This window comes from Anas platyrhynchos, chromosome 6 (assembly GCF_047663525.1).
Source record: "Anas platyrhynchos isolate ZD024472 breed Pekin duck chromosome 6, IASCAAS_PekinDuck_T2T, whole genome shotgun sequence".
NCBI lineage: Eukaryota > Metazoa > Chordata > Aves > Anseriformes > Anatidae > Anas > Anas platyrhynchos.
The window spans coordinates 19,763,282-19,780,653 of NC_092592.1; the positions used below are offsets into that span (position 1 = coordinate 19,763,282).

The window sequence follows — 17,372 nt, forward strand, 5'->3', positions numbered from 1 at the left end:
AAGGCTCATGCTGTGTGTATGTTAACATGGCATGTGCTGTACGGACAATTATACTGATGGCTTACACTGAAAATGCCAGTTGGAATCTGACGGAGGTATTTTAAGGATCAGAAAAGTAAAGGGGAGACATTCTTCATGATCTGTTTCTGCAATGGTCTGCTTTCTATTGCCTCACCAGTCATTGCAGAAGAGAAGATTTTAAACAACCTCTTGTGGTGTTACGCTACTCATTTTGGTAAGGCAAACAGAAGACAGCAAGGAAAGGATAAAGGATTAATGATGGAGGGTTAGTAAGGTGAAAGTCAGATATCAGGCATGCACAGATGGTCACCAACACACAGACTACAATTGACATAGATACAGCACTTACTGGACTAGGAATTGCATCAGGGTCTATTCTGTGCCTGGGTTTCTGCTGGGGTGGCAGCTCATTAAGTTGCTTTATTTATTTATTTTTTAAATAAAGAGTGCCACAAAAAAAAAAAAAGAAAAGAAAGAGAAGAGAAGAGAATAATAAAACAAAGAGTAACAGCGTTACTTCTCTCTACCCAAACTTGTAGCACTGGAATTAGGTATTTGGACATTGGTTCATGCAACAAGAAACACCAGCTTCTGCAGCATTCACTGAACCTAAAAATGAGTCTTCAGGTTGTATTGGGCCTGGGCACCGAACACATTGCTAACAGACGTAGTGGCTCACGTGCTCACTTTGGTTAGAAATTGCGGATTTATGTTTTAAGAACATGCTGAAATGAAGGTAACTGATACAAGCCATTTGAGATTTCATTTAGTGGGAGAGAAGAGAAGCAGACAAGCAATTACAAGTTCATATATTCCACATAAAAAAATTTGCAGCCCCAAGCCTTGCATAAATCTGAAGTCTAAACAGCTCACCATTTCTGAATAGCAACAATTTTTGAACAGCAACAGTCAAGATCTCAGCTATAACTCACAACTACATTATTTTTTTATAGTTTTTAAGTAAACTGATTGTAAGCACTGTCCTGGAAATGCTTCCTGTTATCAAATGATTGTAGCCTTCTGAGACAACGGAACAGCATCAGGAGCAGTGGAAGGAAGAGAACAGCAGACTAGGGGCAACAATGCTCCCAGGCTTAGTATTACTCATCATTGTCAGCCATCACACATCATTGCTCCTCTTTTCGCAGAGACTCCATTCCAAAAGATAGTTCTAATTTGAGAAGTTGCCCATATTTGACTGAAGCAGTGTCCTGACTTAATGACACAAAGAAAGCTAACCAGCTCTTTACAGAAAAAGGAAAGGAAAAGTACTACAACCATCTCCTATGAACCTTACTTTAAACCTGGAATATGCAGTTGATAGCTTGCCACCCCAAAACCAGCAATTAGTTCACCTTGGAAAGTAGTTAAGCAGGAATTCAGAAATGGTCAAGCAAGTATAATCAAAGCCCTGCAGGATTTCTAAAATGTAAACCATAACATGGTACAGAAGACCAGCCGAGAAATTAGAGCAGTGACTTGCATATGCAATGCCTTTCTTTAGTCTTCTGGGCTTATTCATAACAAATGACTGAAGCTTGGATATACTGGAGAAAAGCAAACAGAAAAATATGCTGCTGTTCTTTGGAAGAAGAAACCTGCTTTCAGCTCTGGATTTTGTCAGTTCTGTTTAACATAAAGACACTATGGGAGAGTTCACACTTAAGAACAAAGTAGGCTTACAGGGCTAGGAATGGAATCTGGATCCAAGCGTTTTGGTGGCGGTGGTGGTCCAGGCTGACTTCCGTAATTTGGTGTTCCTGGATAAGCTCCTCCATAGTTTGGTTGGGGGCCCCTCACCTGTCCAAAGGAACCTTACAAGAAAGAGACAATGGAATCAAACATTAGCTAACATTAGGCAATTCCTCATCAAACACCTCCCATTTTTCCTGTCATCATAAAAATAACAAAAAACAAGAAGCTACGACAGGAAACTACATGCTTTTCAGTCAATTAGGTTTAAATGCATTTGTCAATGTTTCAACTCAGTCTGACACAGTCTTCCTTAAAACCAGACGTAAAGAAACCTGTGTTTTAAGACTAACGTAACTAGTTTTAGAATATATTATTAAAACATGCATTAAGATCATGTACTATGAATATTCAGGTTGAGCTGCAGAACTACCTAATAGAAAGTGCACACAGAACAGCCAAATAGCCAGCAGATGACCCATAATGCCTCAAACTCAAGTTATGCAAGGATTTCTCTCAGGCAGTTTTGTACTGCCTAAAAGCACAGTAATAAGTTAGCACATGACAACTTCTTTTGTTTTGTAACTCATGGAAGTAATTTCACACCACTTTACACAATTCCAGTCAATTACGGAATAACGTCGTGATTCACCCCACAAGTGTTTTTACAGTTCATAGCAATTTGGACAAATGTTTAAACAAGTAATTTACCTGGCCACTTGTGCAAGGCTGCACGTGGGGGGCAGGATTTTCAATCCTGACAGTTGCACGTGATTACTTTATCCTAGCTATCTGCAGATGTTATTGATTAAAAATCAGCCAAAACTGTTTTATAATCCAGAAAGTTCAAATGATATTACTTCTAAGCACACAGGAATTGTAAAGGGTTTTACAAGGAGAAAAATACAGCTTTGTGAATTAAAGAAGAAAAAGTTGCAACTCCTTTTCAATGTATAACACTCCTCTCATACACAGTGTATATTCACACCCAGTGTGTATATTGTTAAAAACTATAATAATGATTTTCAGGATTTCAAATCTCTACTTTTGAAAGGACAAGGTTGCAGACATCAAATTTAAGTTTGTAGTACAAAAAATTGTGGTCCAATTGTAGTCTTATGGCACTAAGCATTGAACAATTTTTTAGCCAAGTGAACTAGTGTTCTTTTAATTTCATTAACCTGAATAAAACCTGCATGACAAACAGCTTAGAATGATAAATCCTACTCTTTGTCTTAGATTTGTCCTTCGCACCAAGGAAACGAGGGAAGCCCTGAAGTGTAGCCAGAAGCCTGCAAGTTACAAACCTGAAAGCTGTTTCTCAGTTTGCAGCACACGGAGAACACACCTAACTTACAATTCCTACCCTAGAAATACTCACCGTTCTGCTGCATTTGGTAACCTGGCTGAGGAGGATGAGTGGGAGGAGGTGGTCCATGGAGGCCACTCATGGGAGGCCCCGGGTGGGGCCCTGACAGAGTTGATGGAGGTGGTGGTGGTGAGGATACATGATTAGGCTGTGATGTTGGTGGTCCAGCAGCTGTCTGCCCAGGCAGCGGCGGGCCTGGCATGGTAGGTGGCCTTGGGGCACCTGTGGTAGGAGGATAAGAGGAAGGTCCAATCCCTGTAGAAGATGGAGGTGGAGCAAAACCAGGGACTTGAGTAGGCAGGCGCTGAGTTGATACTGGTTGACCAGAAAAGGGAGGCTGTGCCAAAGGAAGACCCTGAGACACACTGGGAGGAGGGGGTCCTTGGCTCGCAGTGTAAGGTGTGTAGAGACCAGATCCTGTTGCACTAAAGCTCCCTGAGACTGGGGGAACCGATGTTGGGGGACCTTTTAAGAAGAAAAGAGGACATTACCATCATTTTTTCAATCCTCAAAACATTTAATTCCAAATAGATCACAGAAGACTCAAAACCCCTTCACTCTAGAGCATCTCAGCTGGTGCATATATATCATTTTCTTATCTTCAGATGGACATTCCGGTACTAACAGAGATAAACCTTAAGTAATCATACTCTTAAAATTCAAACAGCTAAGGGATCCGAAACTTGACAGTTCCTTCAATGCCTTCTTTCTCCCCCCTGCCCTGTCCCCCACTTCAGAGCCTAAGCTGCGCATTTTCTATAACCTGAATGCATTTCGGGATTCAGGGACAGGAAACCTTACCATAGCCCAGTCCAGCTGGGGGAGGAGCAGAGGTTGAAGTACTGCCAATTGTCATCCCAGCCATGTGATTGCTGAGCTGCTGTACACTGGCTGGAGGGGGACCATATTGCTGGAACGTAGATGTCTGGCTGACAGGCACGGGTGCTGAGCCTGGCAGAAACGGCTGAGAAGTAGGCGGCCTGAGAGGGGAGAAGAGAATCTTCACTGGGTCCTCCATTATGCAAGCAGTTACAATTCCCCATGCCTTAGAAGTTGTTCTACCGTATCAACACCAGCTGGTGTCAACAGCGTACATAAACTAAAAACTGAGCACTATAGCTATGTTTCTGAAAAGTAATTACGTATTCTGCACATGTCCAAACCCCTTTCATCATAAACATCTATTGTTTCTTAAAAACACAAAATTTATGTTTAAAATATTTTTTGTTAATTCCATTTTAGTTATCATAACAAATCAGAAATACTGCAAGGGAGTCTACAGGGTAAGAAGCAATAGTGCCAGCACAGATATCTAAGAAGGCTCCGTTGTTCAAAGGATTTGGACTCTCCAGCCAAATCCTTTCCAGAAATCAGGAAATTCCTTATGGGAAAATGACTACCACAAAAAAAAAAAGAAGTCTTTGGAGGAAAAGTGGCTTTAATCAATCAGTCACTGACCCATATCCTTCCATAAGCTTTTTATCTAAAAAGATTCCTATTTTCTAACAAATACCCTTCCTTACAGTAAAATGTTGATTCAAAACAATAAGAAAAAAAAGTCAATGCCCACCACAGCAAAAACAATGCATTTAGTTTGTTTTATAGCCTAAAAGGTCTAGACATAGCCTAGGTCTACCAAGGTAGGCCTTTGTTACAACTTTCTTTTCTTGTGCATACCTCTGCATTGGTGCTGTTGAAGCTGGAATCCCATTCTGCACATCTCCTTGTCCAAACGGACTGTACCCCAGGTGGCCAGAAGAAAGAGATGTTCCAGAGGTTGAAGGCGCTCTTACCGAACCTGCAGACATTAAAAAAAAGTCACAAATTATTCACAGAAACAAGGGCTTCAAACAGCTACCATGAAAAATCAAAGGAGGAAAAAAGCGAACAAGGAGTTTAGTGATGGCCAAATTGATGCATCAATACTCCTCCAGCAACAAATCATTTATACAACCATATTAGTAGAAGCAAAACTGAAAACAAGTATTTTTAGCCATTGTCACCAGTCACACCCCCACACAGATCAAGTACAAAGTATGCACCATGGAGAGTTCTTCAAAAAAGAACTTCATCTTCTGACAAAGAACCAACCATGTTCTTGTCAGAAAGGCATTAGGTTCTTCCCCCTCCAAGTCCAGTTACTTTTTATCCAGAGTATGAAGAGTATTGTAGTGGTACCTAATGTTCATTACAGGTCAATTTTCTCTACTTGAGGGGTAAGCATGTTATGCAAATAGATTCAGTTTTGAAAAACTGAATTCTACCAGCTGTTTTTATACAGAGCATAGTGTGGGCCACCACAGGGGGCCAATCCCAGCCTCTTAAGGTTGGAGGGTAACAAGAATACTTCCTCATTTTTCAAAGTCAACTGGTTCAGTCACAGACCAAATGATTTGCTTCAGAATTAAGTTTCATCACTTTCAAGACCACACAATGCTGGATACAATGCCAAGAGATCAACAGCAGCATTTACTTCCAAAAAAAAAAAAAAAGAGAATATAAACTTCTATTTTAATAGTATTATATTAAAAGATGCTGTTAAATAGAACAGCCATGTGACCATGCCTGCTAACCACAATGGAACTTATTTCATGTATGGGGTATGGTTCAACACAGGTGACTCAAACACCTTAAACTGCGAGAAGACCAGAGCAGCCAATAGACACTGCTGTGTCTTCCGACAGCGTGACAAGTTCAGAAGGGACTCCGAAGCCTTCTTGTGAGGAACCATTACGAAATAGAAAACATGTAAGAGAAGCCAGTTCTCAATTCTGTAGCATAAGTTACTTACCAAAGCATGAGGTTTCAACTCACATTTTTATCTTATCTGTTACATGTACATTTTAGGAAGCTTGTGGGAGTAAATTCAAGGAGTTAACTAGATTTTTTATGAATGACCAGTAGCTTTTGATTTTTTCCCCCTTTTGGTTTTAAGTTTTACTAAACCTCCTCCTGGTCTTCACTTTGAGATTCAGAACTCAATTTACAGATAAAATTATTATTTTTACATACCTTTATCTCATTAAACATTTTCTTTATATCACCTGTTACAGCACACCTCTGTCTTATTGTTCCTCTGGCCAAGCATCTCCTGATCCCTAACCATTTTTATGTTGTCACTTTCTGTGGTATTTCTATTTCTGAATGTCTTTTGTGACATTTTTTTTGTTAATATAATATACTTTCATTTGTTTCAAAACATTTCATTTCATAGTACATCTGAACTGTTTGGCATTGTCATCTTTTGTCTTCAAAAGCATACACTTTTTTCTTTTTTTTTTTTTTTTACATTAAGTTTACATACTTTTTCAGCTTTAACATGCATACAATTTGACAAACGCATGTTTAATTCAGAGAAAGTTTCAAAAGTCATCTTTTTCTAGTCCTTGTCACAAACATACTCCTCTAACCATTAGCACAGACTGATCAAATAACCACTGGAAAAAAAAATAACTTAAAGGGGTATGAATATCTAGTGGTTTATCATCTTAAGGTTCACTGCTCTTGAGGAATCTTGAGGTTCCTCTTCAATACCTTTGAGATACTGTCCTTACTCATAACAGACCTCAAAACAGAGGCAGATGACAGCATAACGGGAAATGCCTGTGATTTTACTCAAAGCCCTGAGACTATAAGAACTTGGCCCAGTTCTGCCTCCCTATTCTTCTAAACAAATAGACGCTGCTGGAAATAGCTCTTCCAAAATACCACTAGTTAGAAAGAAGGACAAATAATACGATTTCTTGAAATGTTTCTAGTTCTTGTATCTTCGTTGCTACCTCTGCAAAAACATTACTTTCTTCAACCCACAGCTTTTGAATCATAATTATTCCTAGCTTCTACGCTGTATCTAAAGAAGTAAAAACTTGTTTTCCCCTTAAGTTTAAACCCAAGCTATAGAGATCCCGTAACTTTTAAGACCAAATTCCCCATAGCTGGGGAGATTCTTCATTTCTGCATTACAATGCTTTTATTTCAGACCTCACATTTTAGTTCTTTCCCAAGCAGGACACGACATTCTTTTAAACTAAGGCTTCTTGACAAAACCTGCAAGGACCAATTCAGGTTTTGAAATCAACCTTTAGAAAACAGTCACAAGTCAGTTTTTAATCTATAAATCTGCAGGCATAAGGGATTTCTACTAGAATTATTTCTTCATATCCTATTCATGTTTTTGGAGTGCTGCCTACATATAGAGTTGGAAGAGTCCCATCCACCTCTGCCTGAATAATCAGGTACCCACACCTTTGAGATAAACATCCATGTTGAAAGGAAACTTGGCACAGAAGACAGTTAAGAGAACCAGAACCACCCCTTCCCCACAGTAGGAGTGGCACGCCACAAACGCTCCCACAGAAAGGACACCATTTACCTATGAAATTAGGTGCAAGAGAAGTGTCAGAGTTGAGAGAAACAGGAGAGCCCTTCGAAGGGAACCCCAAGGAAGGAAAATAACCTGGAAAGACAGAATACACCAGTAAATCAAGCCAGAGAGAAAGCACCGAGAGACAGTGTTTCCAATGCTGAGGACAGTCTGTTGTACAGAAAGCATCAGGTACACAAAATCCTTATCACATTTACTATTTATTCCTTACTCTATACTCCTCACTGTTCTACCACGTACGCTACCAACACAGTTTATATATTAACATGAACACAAGTGTAAAAAGGATCATAAACTGAGTCTATGTATGATAATCCAGCAGCAACCTAACTGTCACTGGTATTCAGATAACTGTACAGTTATCTGTACACTTTCAACTGTACAGTCTCATCAAAAGCAAAACTGAGAGATTGAATGAAAAATTTGTGCAAAGTTGTCCTGGTTCTTCTCATAGCAGGAAGCTGCTGTTCTCAGCTAGCAGCGCAGTACTCCTCTTCTGTTCCTGAGCAACGCTAGCACCACTGGCACAACACTTCCATGTTTCCATCAGTTAGAGCTAGGGTTTGTCGTCTAACTCAAACATGAACGCTCCCTGACTGAGGATGGCACCTGCTGCCAACACTTCGCCATTCAGTCCCTCCAAGCCCTTTTCACTGTGTTTTTTCCCCTCAAATACCCCCTTAAGACAAATATGTTGAGATCACAAAGTAGCATCAGCAGTTCTCCTTCTACCCCTCAGTGTTCTCTAAAGTCCTGTCACACTAGCACTTCTGAAATGAATTCTCTCCCCTCTACATTATGTAGTTACAACCCATTTTGCTGCGAAGACCTACAATGAACATAACATGATAAAGATGGGAGTAGAAACTGGCACTATCACCTGGCTGCTCTTTTTGTTTGTTAATGCACTGTTTGCCTCTTGTTTCTAGCTGGATCCTATATTCAGCAGCTAACAAAAGGTCAACTTCTGGTTATTGTGTTAGTGCTCAGAGTTTTACATTCCTTCCTTCTAAAGACAGGAATCCTGAATTTACAAGAGCAGGTACAAAATGTGCAACCTGACAACTGAGATTTGAGTCCAACTTCTCCCTATTCCTTCCATGGGGCAGGAAACACTACTTGGTCATTATCTACGCTGAGTGGCCAGAGTGCTCAAAGCTCTGCCTGCATCTTTCCAGGAAGCAGGATTTCTTTCCTCTGCCGAGCTCTGACTTTCATCACTTTTATAGGAATTCAAACCCTTTTTGAAACTAGATCAAAACCCATGGATTGAGAGTGCTGTTGGAAGAGATTCACCAGGAGAAGGGGAGGAACAGAATTAAAGAAAGAAGAGGAAGATGGAGCAAAACTGAGTAACACCAGTTCTTATGCATACCACATTTCTATCTCCAACCAAAATAAAATAAAATAAAATCCAGGGTAACCACTTATCTCCCCTTGAAGTCTCTTCCTCAGTACACAAATTTTAGTCTCTCACTTGAGTTAGTTTCACTTCAGCAGGACGCACTTTGGTTGTTCTGTCCTTCTCATTGACACAGAGACCATTAGCACACTCCTCCTTTCCTCAGAAAATCAATGCAAAAATGGAGTATTTTCTCCTCTACATTTCTGATGTTAAAGTCACTGTTCATCTCTCAGTACAATTTAGGTACTCAAACACAAAAAACCTGAACAAGTGACACGATCCTGCAGAACCAAGGAAGTTCTGGAACACATTAGTATGCTCACATGTCTAAAAGCTTTCTATTGGTTTTAAAGATACTGGAGAAACTAGCTCTGAACATGCTTTCTATCCAGAGCTGTACATCTTAATCCTTCAAGACAGAGCACTAATCCTTCTCCATGGTAATGTAACAAGGACTCTATTATAAATCTCTAAGTCATCAACCACTGCCCCTCAGCATGACCTCTTCAGGAATACTGTTCTGCTCAAGAGCTTCAGTACCATGGGGCAAGGACATGCAGAACAAAGCTAGGCCATGTTCCTCAACACGTTAATTTTATGAGTTATTAGGAAAAGAGTAAACCCCACTGAAACAGACAAGTGGCAGATCAATAACTTGAGCATATACAGAAAGAACACGATTTTTAACATCACGCAAGCTACATACAGAAGATAATTGCTACCATAAAAGCTAACAATAGGAATTATAAAGAAAAAATTCCACACGTAACAATTCACAGGTTATCAATCATTAAGTTTTGACTGAGAAGTACCTTGTGGAGGGACTGGCTGTTGGTATCCTGGCACCGGACCATTATAAGCTCCATATTGCGCGTGAGGAACCCCTGGCAATGGCTGTCCTCCGTAGGCAGGCTGCTGGTATCCCTGATATCCAGGCTGAGGTTGCCCATAAGGAGGCCCTGTGTGAGTCTGCTGGTTTACACTCATTGTATTCACATCCCCAAACTAATCTCACCTGCAAAAAGGGGCGAAAAATGGCTTTTAGTAGACATAAAACCAAACTGGCCAACTTCTCTACTGTTTTCACAGAAATGAGAGATCCTGAGACACTAGTGATGTTAAAATGTTAACAGTAATTTACTCATGCACAGCAGTTTTTCAAGTAAGGTAAATGCTTTATAAGAGCTAGCGAACAATATTCTCAGAGATTTTCCAACCAACTTACTCGCTGTTCTATACTGGTTAGACTTCTGATCAACTTCTGATCAACTTCTTAGAAAAAAAGATTGTCACTCCATATCAGATATTATCAAGCTCCCTCAGACACCTCACAAATTACTTCTGCCTCTAAAATCACCAGACCAATGAAAAACACATTTCATTACTTAGATGAAAGATTCCTTAACGTAACACTCCACGAGTTCACCCTTTAGCTCTATGCTACCCTGCTTCCTTGCTATAAGACAATATCCACACAGGCTGCTTCTTGAAGTGTTTGCAAGTACCTTGAACAGGGACAATGTAGAATTTTGAGATTTTTCAAACAGTAAATCATTTAAAGTCCTTACATACATAATTTTCAGAAACCTAGAATGTTCCACAAGCAGCATGCTCATCTAAGAAAGATCTTTGAAATAGAAAAGCAGCACAGGCTAAGATGTCATTAAAGGAGTTATACGAAAGTGTAAGACTGGAAACAAAACATCAGAGACAGAAGATAAGTTTCTTAGCAAAGCTATGCAAGAGATCTTAATAGATGCATTCCCAAGCCCTCTAACTTTATAAAGAGAAAAATAGAAAGGACATTGGGAGACCCCAAACCAGGCAGGCAGTTCGTACAGCCATGGTACCAAGCAGACAGATAAGCTACAGGGCCCTTCAGTTGCAAAGTGCCACACAAATGAGGCCCTCCGCTGGCAGGAGATTGCCTTGCAGTCTCAAGGACATTTTCGCATCCCCTGCTCTCCTTTGGATGCTCCATGTGTTGCTGTTACCCTTCAGCTAATGCTGTCTCTGCAGTAACAACATAAACATACCTGTGTTTGGAGAGCAATTTGATTTATCAAAAAAGACTTCAGTTTATATAAAAACGCAAGCTTAAGTGAATAACTGTATTTGCCCCCAACCCCACGATGAACTTGCACATTAAAGATAAATAGTAAATCTTAACACAGAGGAGACAAATACATCTGCAACAGCCATTAGCCAATTGAGGTAAATCCCAGTGAGGAATCTGCAGCTTAACGCAAGCGGATAACAGACAGCCGAGCTGTTTTGCCTATTCATTGATTACAGGATGCCAACTAATGCTAAGGTTGACTTTTTACATTATCAAAAATATGATGCTTAAGTATTATTTCAACAACTGGCACAACAATTGTACGCAAGGGTACTAAAGTAACTACAGACCTGTAAGAACCATCCATGTACAAATGAATTTTTTCAGGTCCACATACATTATATGAAGAGAAAACATTTACATCAAAATCATCTATTTCTTTACAGAAGACAGCTAGCGTAATACCATGCATTCGATATTTAACCTCCCAGAGCTAGTAAATACAGTAAGTCTTAATGCTAAGCATGCCAATGCTTACTCTGAAAATGAGGTATTTAACTTTACATGAAAGGAAATGAAGTTTCATATCTGTTTTTCAAGCTGCACAGAGGCAGTGAGAAGGCTTTTGTCTAGAAAAACTTCTCTTTAATATTTAAAGGTAATCTACTGCTCAGAGTAACATATAATGCCATTTACAACAGCTTATTACACATTTTTTATCAGCCTGCCAAGTTTCTAAACATGCTTACAGCAAGCAAGAGGGTCACTGCTAAAAATTCAGGTTTCCCACTCCACCTTTGACTTAGTTCTGCAGAACAGTCTAACCTGAGCAGCCACGGGGCCACGAAATCTGGACTTTGGGACCAGCACCCTTCCCCAGCTCCCCTGAAGGTTAACCTCTTCCTCCCTGGGCAGGCAACTAGGACCAGATTGCACTCACACACCTACCCACATCCTTTTTCTGCCCACTGCAACCAGACAAGCAGGACAGCTCCTCCTGCAAAGCTGGGGGTTAAAGAAAGGGAGAATATGGCAGAAGATTGCTCTACCTAAGCAGCTCAGAACATATGGGCATGTTGAGGAAGGAGGGCTGCTTTCTCTTCTTCCTGCCCCTCACTATTTCTTTTTGGATTGTCTATGAGGAATTTGGCTTCCAGTCACTGTTCCTACAAACAGGTCCTTCTTCCAGGAAAAGCTGCAGTCTAAGCAGCAGCATCCTGCAGGACACCTCCTGAGCTACAATCATTAAGACACTCTACACATCACACTTACAGGACTCTGCAGGACTCAGCGTGGATATTCCTGAACATATCTCAGGGTTGCCCAAGCAATTGCAACAGGGCTAGAACAGCTCAATATTTCATTCTATTTCTATTCTAGCAAACAACTTCTGACTTTTTTATTGTATTGTCTGCTTCTTGCTCTCTCCTCAGTAATACTGAAACCAAGAGGCACGCTCATTTAATACAAACCTTCCAGAGAAAAACGTTTTGAGATAGACTCTATGTAAATTAGTACTAGGCAATTATCTCCTTTGTTGGGTTACAAAGTGCCCCAAATGAGAGGAAGGCAAGATACACCTCAAACCTTTAGCTGGCCACGTGACAGCCAGCACAGGCCGACCTCCACCACAACACAAGCTGACGCTTGCTCTGTAGCAGCAGAGGGTCAAAGAGGGAGCTGAACAGAAGAGGAAGACTCGAGAATTAGCTTGGTGTTGAAACTGCGGACAAGGCTGCTTCATTTATCTTGGCTGCTCAACCTGCTCTAAATGTAAGGCTTGTGGCACGCTTGCTCATAACCGATGTGGAGTATCATGAAGGGCAGGGCCAGGAGTATCCACCTCTGAGAAGGCAGAAAAGAATTGTCACTGAATTAATCCATTTTCCCTCTTCCCCAGCACCAGTCATTTTTATCAAACAGCTTTCATTTTGCCTGCATCCAAAACTGTGTACATAAATTAGAAGCTGGTCACTCAAGGAGAAGTGGGAAAATGGAGGATTTTATGCTCTATTTCTTATGACATGAAGAAAGGTGACAGAAAGAATGAAATACATACACCATACAGTGAGAAATGGAGAAAGCTCTCCCACTTGACAGAAGTACTGAGGACGTTCATTTGTACATGGTAACACATTACCAGAGCTAAGCCAAACGTAATATTTTAAGATGCTATCGAACATCCTATTACTGCTCACAAGGTACCATACACAAAGCTCCAATAACCAGGACTGATACGAGTGGTAAATACTATGACAACAAGTGGATGTTACTACAAATAAGTCAAATAATTCTCTTGCAGAATATACAGCCGTCACTCTGCCATTTTCTTTTATTCCTCTGTACAAAGGCAGTTGACCATGCACATTTTGGTCAAAATAGTGTCAGTGCACACAGTCAAACTTTATACTGGGATACCGTTAAATAAGATTGACAACCAAAGCTGGTAAGCAGCAAACTGATGGGAGAAAAATACACAGTAATACTGGGAATAGATCTTACACTTCTGTAATGGTTTCTGTATTCCTTAGTTTCCAAACAAAGACTACAGTTCAGTTTTTATGGCCTATTTAAAAAAAAAAAAAAAACAACTAGTGATTCACATGAGCATTTCAATCAGCAAGTCTCCCCAGTCTTTGCAAACTGCAAGCTCATCTTTTTTTTTTTTTTGTTTGCATTCACTTAATTCCCTTTTGAAACTGAGATGCTTGATCTCATCAGTTCTTGACTGCTTTCTAAACCAAGTGCGTACAGTGAAATTCTTTTTCTCCAGAAAGATGTTAGTCCCTTTTTCACTGGTCCCAGAGAAATAAAAGCCTTGTTAGTTTCAACTTCTGGACTGACTTGATCTTTGTTTAAAAAAAAAATATAAAAGAAGAGGATAGCACGGCCTGCTATGTTTTGCTGGACCTGAAGGAAATATGCCAACTTGATTTCTGACCACAGATACTAAAACCCATTCCAGAAGATGGGACAGAAAGGCACAGTTGGCATCTCCACAGATCAATTCAGAGTATTACCTACAGGGCTTCTAAAGCATCTAGGCTGTAACTTTTTTGGAGACAAAGCAAAGTTGCACCATTCTCAGATCACTCTCCTGAAAGAGAGACATCCTTCATTTTTTTCATCAGATACGATTTTATGATGTCCTCTACAAGCATTCACAGAACACTTGACTTCTCCTCAACTCCAAGAAGCTCCTGTCTTGTTTTTCTACAGAAAAACATGGAAAAAAAAGTTCATATCCTGGAAACCAAAGACTGGCAATTGATCTGGAAGTACTCAGGCCGTTACAGCAGCATGCACTCCATACATTTGTCCAAAACAACCCAAGTGACACTACTGGAATTGACTCTCTGAGCCAACAACATGTGTTTTGACAGCTCACAAGAGGTGTAAGACATCTAGTTTTAAAAATAAGACTTTACAATTTAATGTCACCAGTGAAAGTCCAGAAGCCTCAGTATTCTCATCAAAGACTTTCAGGAAAACTAAAGAGAGTAGCTGCTAGAACCTCACTGACACAACAGGTTCTGGTGCAGAATTTTGGAGGCCAGTCCTTCGTGGACTGTTTTGAAAAGGTCTTTCAAACTATCATTCACTTCTGAGGTATGATCATTCCATGTTCTTCTAAGTAAGAGCCACCTTAAACCCTATTTTGTTAGATTGTTTCATCATCTTGGGCAAGGTCCAAGACAACATTTAAGTTACAAGAGCGCAGAAGTGGCTAAATACGGAATTTAAAAGTCTTAGTCTTTACCAGACTTTAAGCCTACCACTATTTCCAATCCCTATCATCATCACTAGAATTTTAAGTCAAAAAAAAAAAAGATAGATAAAACTGATTGAAGTTGAATGGTAGGACTGATTTACACCTCACCTCTACCTCTGGAATAAAGCCCTAAAAAAAAAAAAATCACCAACACTCAGTCACTGGCATTACTCCTGAAAAGCAGTCCTGTAGGGGCAAAAGTCATTGGAAATTACACCTCAAAAAAAAGACGGTGAAAGATTTATCTCCTTCCTTAGCTTTAACTCCATGTACACGTTATGATGTGTGAAGTCATCTGACTCACTTCGGTGAACTCTGCACAAGTATAATCGATTAGGAAAAGTTGAAAGTTATTTAAAGTTTATAGAAGAGGCCAGAAGGAAGAACAAACAAACAGGTAAATAACTAGTAAGGCCAAAGGCTTATTATAATGGTGCACAACCTTTCTGCACATACATTGTAACACTGCCTATTTTTCACCTAAAGCATCTATACTCTGACTTCCTCTATGCAAACATGCATTACGCAATTCCCATCACTCGCAGGAAACCAGAAAGTCTCACAATTAGCTTTTCCCGGTGCATGACTGCCCGGCTCATAGTTTAATGATTTCTGTGCTAACAATGAACCTCACTGAACACATAAAAACAAGCTTTCTCTTCATAACTCATTGCTGATGAAACCTAAATAACAAGAAACATCCACCTTGTCTGTTCTGTGAGACTTTGTTGGTGATTATTTTCAGTCGTTCTTTGTACTTTGCCCTTCCTCAGCCAACTATCAATTCTTTCTTGGATTTTTGACCCTTCTGATAATAAATGTTACAGGAAGAAAATTTAGTTCTACAGTAAGTAGCAGAAGTAAACACTCAAAAAGGTACAAGCATTGAACAACTCATTAAAGAAATAATCCTCTAGACATCTGCTCTCTGTAAGTATTCAGCTTTTAGCCACGACATTAGAACCTGTAGTGACTGTCCCAGCAAATTAAAAAGCAGTATTGCCTTCATCACCTTCCACTTCCCACTGTCTATAGCAAGAAAGGATTATTCTGAGTGGTGCAGCTTTAAGCAGAAAGGGGCAGTTCCAGGAGTGGGAACCTCTCCCACACAAAAATGGAGAGAGATGCTCGTACTTCTGCTGACAGCGTACAGCAAGCCTCCTCTAAGGGGGAGTTTTAGGCCAAATGTATTTCTAACAATCCCACAGCCAGAATACCTATTCTATGACAAGGGAAAAGAAAAAAACAAAATACATCAACGCCAAAGATCTGCAGATCTATTCTGAACAACTCCACATTACTGAAGGCTAAGGCCTAAGACAGCACCTGCAACCAGCCACCTCGCTCTAGGGATGGGACTTGACACAGCACGTAAACGAAGCCTGGCCTTGTGCGTTGTATGTCAGATGGCTGCTTCTCCCCTCTAACGTTTCCCCTAAACTTTTAGTGCAGTTTACTAAGGAACCCTGTGACAGAAAGAAACTAGAGCTGTTTGCTATGAAGCTACCACGTTAACAGCTGAAAATTAATGCTGTGCATCAAACTGAAGATCTGTTTTTCGTGTTATTGTAAAAAACGATAACAACCCTGGCAGGTGCTCGTGATGTGGTTGCAAGCAGCCCACCCGTGCTCCTGCCGCAGCGCGGGGCAGCTCAGGCAGGGCTCAGGGCACGGCGTGAAGCTGCCAGCGGAACCCCGCGGGTGCGGGCCCGCCACACGCACAGGCGGCGGATGCGGAGCTGTGGCCCAGGACCGGGGCAGCCGAGCCCCCCCCGCACCCTCAGCCCGGGGCAACCCGCAGCCGCCCGGCGGCGGCCCACAGCAGCCCGCCTCGGCCCGAGGCCCCGCCGGGCCGCCTCCCTTCCCTTCCCTTCCCCTCGCCTCCCGCAGGCCGCCGAGCTCCGTCCCCGCGCCGTAGGGGCCCCTCAGCGCTGCCCGGCGCCGTGAGGGAGCGCGGGGCCCCCGCGGGAGCGCGGCGGGGCCGGGCGGGGCCGTGCGCGGAGGCAGCGCGGGGACGGAGCGGGCCCCACGCAGCGCCCCGCAGGCCCCGGCCCCGCAGCGGGGAGCTGTGGCCGCGCCTCAGGGCGCCCCCGCGGCCCCCCCCCGCCCGCCAGCCCCCCGCTCACCGCCGCTGCCGGTACCGGGGCCGCTGCCGCTGCCGGGCCCGCTTCCGGCCGCCGGCCCCGCCGCCCGCCGCCTGCCACGTCCGCACTCCCCGCCAACCCCCGGCCGCCGCCGCGCCCCGCCCGCCAGGGCCCGGATGCCGCGCACGCGCGCCGGAGCCGGCGGCGCGCAGGCGCGCGCCCCGCCCGCGGGCACGGCGCTGACGTCACGGCGGCCGCCGGGGCCCGGGGAGCGCCCCGCGATGGCGGCGGGCGGGGGGCAGCAGGGGGGGGGCTGGGGATGGAGCCGGGCCCGGAGCCGCTCCCCGGGCCGCGGGGCCGCGGAGGGGCCCCCAGCGGGCGGCGAGGCGCCGGCTGCCTGCCCCCGTTCGGCCACGGGGCGGGTGCTGGCGCCTGGAGCCGAGGAGAGGTGTCCCCGAGGTGCCGCCCTGCCCCTGCCGCGGGGCTGTGCCCGGGGGCCGGGGACGTGAAGCGGCCGCCGAGCGGCCCCGTCCCGCCCCGCAGGTCAGGGCCGAGCTATTTTGAGCCCCGCTGCCGCGCTGGGGCC

The 17,372-nt window shown here is 42.9% G+C and overlaps 1 protein-coding gene across 7 annotated transcripts in view; it reads right to left on the reverse strand.

Annotated features, from left to right (window-relative positions):
• Positions 1 to 16,981, reverse strand: part of SEC24C (SEC24 homolog C, COPII coat complex component) — a 33,508-nt gene extending 16,527 nt beyond the window's left edge. The window contains exons 1-8 of one of the 7 annotated variants that reach the window (XM_038181242.2): positions 16,829 to 16,981; positions 9,684 to 9,886; positions 7,455 to 7,538; positions 4,760 to 4,880; positions 3,884 to 4,062; positions 3,095 to 3,304; positions 1,705 to 1,835; positions 371 to 439 (exon numbers count right to left, since the gene is read on the reverse strand). In XM_038181242.2, the coding sequence (XP_038037170.1) occupies positions 371 to 439; positions 1,705 to 1,835; positions 3,095 to 3,304; positions 3,884 to 4,062; positions 4,760 to 4,880; positions 7,455 to 7,538; positions 9,684 to 9,858 (969 nt within the window). In that variant the 5' untranslated portion in view covers positions 9,859 to 9,886; positions 16,829 to 16,981. Of the gene's footprint in view, positions 1 to 370; positions 440 to 1,704; positions 1,836 to 3,094; positions 3,548 to 3,883; positions 4,063 to 4,759; positions 4,881 to 7,454; positions 7,539 to 9,683; positions 9,887 to 16,828 lie in introns of all 7 variants that reach the window. The other 6 variants (XM_027460210.3, XM_027460211.3, XM_038181241.2 and 3 more) reach the window with 6 other exon arrangements.
• Positions 16,982 to 17,372: the final 391 nt, after the last annotated feature.